Genomic DNA, 6,000 nt, shown 5'->3' on the forward strand with positions numbered 1-6,000 from the left:
TGAATGTCTTCCTCCATCCCCTCTGCAGGTCAGAATTAAACTGGCCCAGGAGAGGACGATGGCTCAGAAACCCCCAGCAAAACACACGCAGGCAGAGCTGGGACCAGCGGGCAGGAATAGGCACGGACAGGCCTCTTTGGCTTCCGAAAAAAGGGGAGCCTTTGGGGAGCATCCTCTTTCCAGATGGTTGGGCTGCTTTGCCAAAGCAGAAATGAGTGCGGTGGGTGCTCACTGCAGGGAGGGTTAGTTCCCTGCTCACCTCCAGGTGGGACCACAGGTGGTCCCTCACCTCTCATGTACCTGAGCATCACACCTCATGGCAAAAAGTCTCTCTCTTTTCATGCCTATGGTGGCTGAGGCTTGTCACATCCCAGACTGTCTCCTGGCTGCTTCTCTCTCTTGCAGGACAGTTTGGCTTCCTACTCCAGCTCTGCTGTTTGTGGGATGAACGCCCAATTCCAGGTACAGCCACGACCCCTCTCCTTGCAGGAGCAGCTTCCAGGAGGGCTGACAGTGTGGCCCAGCCTGCTCCCACCCACCTTTCCCCCCCGTGGGGTGCAAACTCACACCTGGGGAATTGTCCAGGGAAGGGACATGATGCCTGCTGGCAGAGCCAGCGCTGGCTCCAGGACATGTATTACGAGGGGCTCCCAGGAGCTGGGCACAAGCCAAGGGGAGCCCTGCCTGGGGGACTGCTTTGTTAGCTGGGCAGGGGGACACCTGAGAAGCAGAAACGCTAGAGAGGAGGAGGAGGAGGCAGACATTCCAGGAGAATCTACATCTGTAAGGAAACGGAGTGGGGTCCAAGGCTGTAATATGTCCCAGATGAGGCTGGGGAAAGTGCTCTAGCAGAGCATGAGTCATTGCAAGCAGAGGGGAGAGCAACAGCTCTTTGATAAGAGGCAAAGCAACTTTTCTTGGCTCTTTAATCTTCATTCGCTGACTGTGCCAGCTGAGAGCCTTGCACAAGGGTCCCCTGGGGACCACGGCATTGAAACCCCTCCCTTGGCTGCTGGACCAGTCTTTGTGTCCTTCCTGGGCACGTGGCAGTGGGGCTGTGGTGTCCACAGGCTTCTCAGAGCGTGGGGCAGGGAGAGATGACAATTGCCTGCAGGGCCAGGCCTGGCTGAGGCCAGCTCTGGAGGCCTCCAGAGGGTTCCGTTCTCAACGCAGGTAGGACCCATCTCATCCACATTGGCATGAGTAGCTGAAAGTAAAGGACCTGGTTTGATGCCGGGTTGGTGTGAGCGCCAAAGCTTATGTCTTTGAAGATGATTATGTCTCCGTTCCAGTCTTGAGTAAATCTCCCCCAGTGGTTCAGCATTTCCTTCTGATCCTTCTCATCCTTCTTCTCTGGCCTTCTCCCCCATCTTTCTCAAATTGCTATGCCCCAAACTGCTCTTCCTGACATATCTCCAGGGCAAAGTGGAGGAGAGCCTATACTCCACGTGTCTCAAAAATACTGCTGCTGTCTAGGCACCTCAGGCAACATTTGACTTTCTCTCTCAGTGTGGCGTGGTGGGCTTATGCCCAGTGTGAGATCCACTGCAATTCTCAGAGCCTGCCTTGCCGGTCAGTCCTCCTCCTGTTTCTGTGCATTTGATTATTCTTAAGGGCAGAACTTCTCATCTACTCCTGTTGAACTGTGCTTCACTTGTCCCCCAAGACTATTTCTCCTATTTCTCAAAATAATTTCAAATTCAAATCCTGTTCCTGTGTCCTTCTTGCTCCATCACATATGCAAAATAAATAGGCAGGCTTTCATTCTATCAACCAAGCCATTAATGAATGCATGAGCCCAGAGCCAGCCCTTCTGAAACGCTGCTCCGTGCACGCTCACAGCCTGACAGCAAACACTGGGTAACTTCCCCATTAGTGCAGGTTTTGGGCAGGGAGCACCCAGTTCATAATCATTTCAGTTCTTCTCTCCCTTGCTTATGAGTGTGCCATGAGAGACAACATCAAAAGGCACTAAAGACAAAATATAGGACAACTCCTGCTTCTCTTCATCCATAAGGCTGTTGCTCCATCATAAAAAGAAACACTAGATTGGTTTGACACGATTTGTTCTTGAGAAAGCCATGTTAACTGCTTTCCTTGCCTTGTTACCTTCTCACTGCTTACGAGCTGTTGGGAGAACACGTCCCGGTATTTCCCCCGTGACGGAGTTAAGCCGCCGGTGTGTACCCCCTCAGCTCTTCGCCCCCACCTCGCTGAGGCAGGCGCCCGCTTTTGCCACTGCCCAGAGGCAAAATCTTCAGAATCCCCCCAGGGTGGCTAGCCAGGACACGGGAACCGCTTGCCCACCTGAGGCTTTAACGCCGTTAAAACTCGGGGATGCGAAGCGATCGAAAGGAGGGAACGACCCCGACGCCCTCCCTGCCTGCGCGGCCCCTGAGGGCCCCCCCGGCCGCCGCTGCAGCGTGGGGATGGGGGCTCGCACCCCCCCGCTGCCTGGGATGCGGTGATGGGCAGAGGCCACCGGCCTGCCGGGCGGGCGGGCGTGGGTCCCGCGTGGGTCCCGGCGTGGGTCCCGCGTGGGTCCCGGCGTGGGTCCTGTCCGGGCGGGGGTCCAGGGATGGGTCCCGGTGCGGGTCCGGGCGTGGGTCCTGTCCGGGCGTGGGTCCAGGGATGGGTCCCGGCGCGGGTCCGGGCGTGGGTCCCGGCTGCTGCCGCGGGGGGGCAGGCGGAGACCGCGGGAGGCCCGGCCGGCGCCGCGCCGGGCCGTCCTGCGGGGAATCTCCTCCTCCCAGAGATCCAGGCTCTTCTGCAACTCAGCAGGAGAGGACGGAGAAGAGGGAGATCTGCGGGCTGTGCCGCGCCGCTCCGCAGGAGGGTTTTGGGGGCTCACCAGAGAGTAATGACCTCATTTGTAACGTGAGTGCTGAAATCAAATCGATACGGGGTTAAAGGGGAAAAAAACCCCACTGAAGATGGACTCCTGCCTGTGGTTTCAGAGGGATGAACTCAGTACTTGATGGGGCAGGGGGGAGGCACAGAGCGAGGTTGGGCCCCAGCGAGGTGGGCAAACAGGAGTGGGTGCAGAATCGAGCTCGCACCAGGACCAGATCACCAAATTGCACCCAAACCTCCTCCCTTCCGAGCTGTTTTTTCTGTATGGCTCCTTCCCGGAGCTGGTGCTAGGCTGTGGGGATGCCCAAGTCTGCAGGTTCGCCAGGGCAGACACCTCCAGAGCTCAAGCTCATAGGTGCTGCCTGGGGTTGGCGCCTGCTGCTGCCGAGAGCATCCTCTTCCGAAACTGTTTTCTCCCATGTCGTATTTGTTCCCCAGCCTCCCTCCCTCCCTCTCTCCCATGTGTGCCACTGGAGACGCTCGTGCGAAAGTGGGATCTTTGTTTCGGGGTGCAGGACTGGCGCTCACCCCACCTGCAGCCAGTTTCTCTGCCTGGGACGCACTGTGGTTGCCGGGGCGATGGTTATGATGTGATAAACAGAGGGAAATGGTGATGACGCCAGCTGGGAAAGGGCAGAATGAATTTTATTTCTCGTTTATTGAAGCACAAATTACCATAAGAAACAGCTTCCTTGTGTGCAAACAAGGGAAACTGAGACCCCTTGGGCTGCATGGGTTCTCTCTGGGCTCAGAAAACAGGCTTTCGGCAAACATCCCTGACCTGCTGTTTGAGCTGAGCTGTGGGTTTTCCATGGAAATGTCTGTTTACATTTGGAGACAGATATCAGGGTGTTTGGGAAGGCTCTTTTGGCAAGCATGGTGCAGAGATGGCCACAGCAGGATGCTCTGGCTTCGCAGAGAGCTGGCTCCCCTCTCTGGGATACATGCACCAGAGCAGCACGGGAGGTGGGGAGGGACCCAGTGACCCCATGGTGGGTCAGGAAAGGTCTGCCTCCTCTGACCAAACTGGGAGGAGGCTCCCAGCGGAGATTATGACCAATCTTACAGCAGATAAAGAAAAACAAATCCTAGATTTTGCAGCTAGTGCTATGTTTGCACAGGCTCTGGTTGTTGATGTATTTTTATCTTTTTTTCCTGCCTTCCTGGGCTGCGATATGTAGGGCTGGAGAGACAGAAAGAGACTCCGCTCTGCTCCTGCTCGATGACTCATTGCCCAGCTCGCAGGAGCATCTGGCCTGGCTTCAGAGGTGGCTCAGGGGAGCTGCCGAACCCACTCAGCATGAGCTGACCGAGCGTGAGCCTCTAACCCTGGCGTGAGTCCCTGAGATGGGGTCAGGCACGGGAGGGAGCAGCAGCCAGCTCTGAAGGGGACAGCCTGTGTTAGCAAGTGCCCGGTGGGGAGCACGCCGGGGCCCCGGGCAGCGGCAGCTCCAGGGGAGCCTGCTCCTGCACCGGAGGAGGAGCAGCTTGCTGGCATCTCCCCAAGGCGCTGTGTGTGGGGCTCATGCAAGAGAGGTGGGCGTTGCGTGACGGGCTGTCATCAGCTCCGGACGATCTCCCAACACAGGAGTTTAAATACATCTCAAAAGTTTTGTTAATGCCCAAGGATCCAAGCCCATGGCTGCTCCTCAAGGCACTGAAACCAAAGGGCATGTGTTTTACAGCAGATCCCAGCTAGACTCAGGCTCCTCTGCCTTCGTATCCCAGCTGTGGCAGCTCCAGTCTCCAAAACTGGCTTTGGCATCTGTCAGACATCTTGTTTCACTCTGGCATCATCCCTTCCCCTCCTCACCACCAGTGCCTGCCAGAAAGGGTGCCTGGCAGCTGCCCAGCCTGTGCTGCCAGGCCTTTGGGGGATGCTGCTGGCCGGGTTAGGGTGCTCTGCGGCCGGGCTTCCCTACAGCTCTGGCGTGGGGCCCCTGTGGGAGCAGAGAGCAGTTTGTGTGCTCCTGTGGGGTAGGAGCAGGTTAGGGTAAAATGCACGTGTGTGGGTTTTCTCCCACCTCTTCTCTGTTTTGCTGCAAAGGCAAACCACAGCAACCTGCTCCAGGTCCTCTGGAGGAGTTATGGCAAATGAGTTTGCGGAAGAGTAAGTACCTCAGAGATGAATTTCCATCTATAGTTAAAAGTATCCACCATGGGCTCATTCTCTCTGTATGTTCCGATGAAGCCCCAGTGGCAGCTGCCGTGGTATGGACAGTCTCTGGCAGGAGCTGCAGTCTAGGAGCGGGGAAGATCTGACAGCGGTAATATTAGACTCACTTGCAGATGGAATTGCATTCACCGATTTTCAAAACCAGGAGGGACCATATATAATTATCTAGTCTGATCTGCGAGGAGGGGAGGGCTGCTCAGAGTGGAAAGGCCAGTGGAAAAATTAGCCAAGAAATGCTGATTAGTACAAACTCTTCCCATGTACCACATTCTGCACGACTTCTACTGCCTTGCTTTCAGGCCATCCCACTGAGGGTGAAATGAAGAAACCCTCAAGGAAATTTAAAGTGGCTACAGGAAATACCTGAAACTTTCTGCAGCAGGAAATGAAAGGGGAGAAGGTTGAGTGGCAGTGAGGGGCCAGGACACTGACCCGGGGAGCATCCTCAGTCTGCAGGGGCTGCGTAGTTGAGGACATGGAGAGAAGGTGATCATCCCCGGCTGGTGAAAGAAGGGAAAAAGACTTCCTTCTAAGAGCAGGGGAAAGATCCCCTATGCTGTCTCAAAAAAATCCCTGTTCAGATAATTCCCTGACAAGAGGAGAAATTGGCTGCTGGTTGCTGATGCGAATCATTTACAGACGAAATTATCGGTCCTTTGTATCTCCACTCAGTTGGAAGAGAGCAGACATCCATCGAGAAACTGAGGCAGAGCCCAGAAGACATGACTATGCACTTTTTCCCCATGCCCTACTTTGCAAGTCTTTTTGCCCAGTGTTCCCAACTCAGCTGCTCTCTCCTTGCCCCCCATCATCCCAACAGATGGACGAGCTTGGAAGCGGCTCCAGCCTGCCCCAGGGCATCCCCCCCCAGGCACCCCCCTCTGGCCATGTCCAGCTCTTCTGGCCCCTCTGACCCACCAGAGACCCTCTAGGGAGAGGAGGAGGGGGGGGGGGGGGCGCGGGGGGGGGGG

At 56.1% G+C, this 6,000-nt stretch overlaps 1 protein-coding gene across 1 annotated transcript in view; it reads right to left on the reverse strand.

Annotated features, from left to right (window-relative positions):
• The window catches only part of LOC104834858 (relaxin receptor 2-like), an 85,117-nt gene that overhangs the window by 38,140 nt on the left and 40,977 nt on the right, over positions 1 to 6,000 (reverse strand). Inside the window, exon 2 of the mRNA XM_010572523.1 lies at positions 2,308 to 2,767. Within this exon, the coding sequence (XP_010570825.1) occupies positions 2,308 to 2,767 (460 nt within the window). The remainder of the gene's footprint in view (positions 1 to 2,307; positions 2,768 to 6,000) is intronic.

Source organism: Haliaeetus leucocephalus, unplaced genomic scaffold (assembly GCF_000737465.1).
Source record: "Haliaeetus leucocephalus isolate CR32 unplaced genomic scaffold, Haliaeetus_leucocephalus-4.0 Scaffold340, whole genome shotgun sequence".
Classification (NCBI taxonomy): domain Eukaryota; kingdom Metazoa; phylum Chordata; class Aves; order Accipitriformes; family Accipitridae; genus Haliaeetus; species Haliaeetus leucocephalus.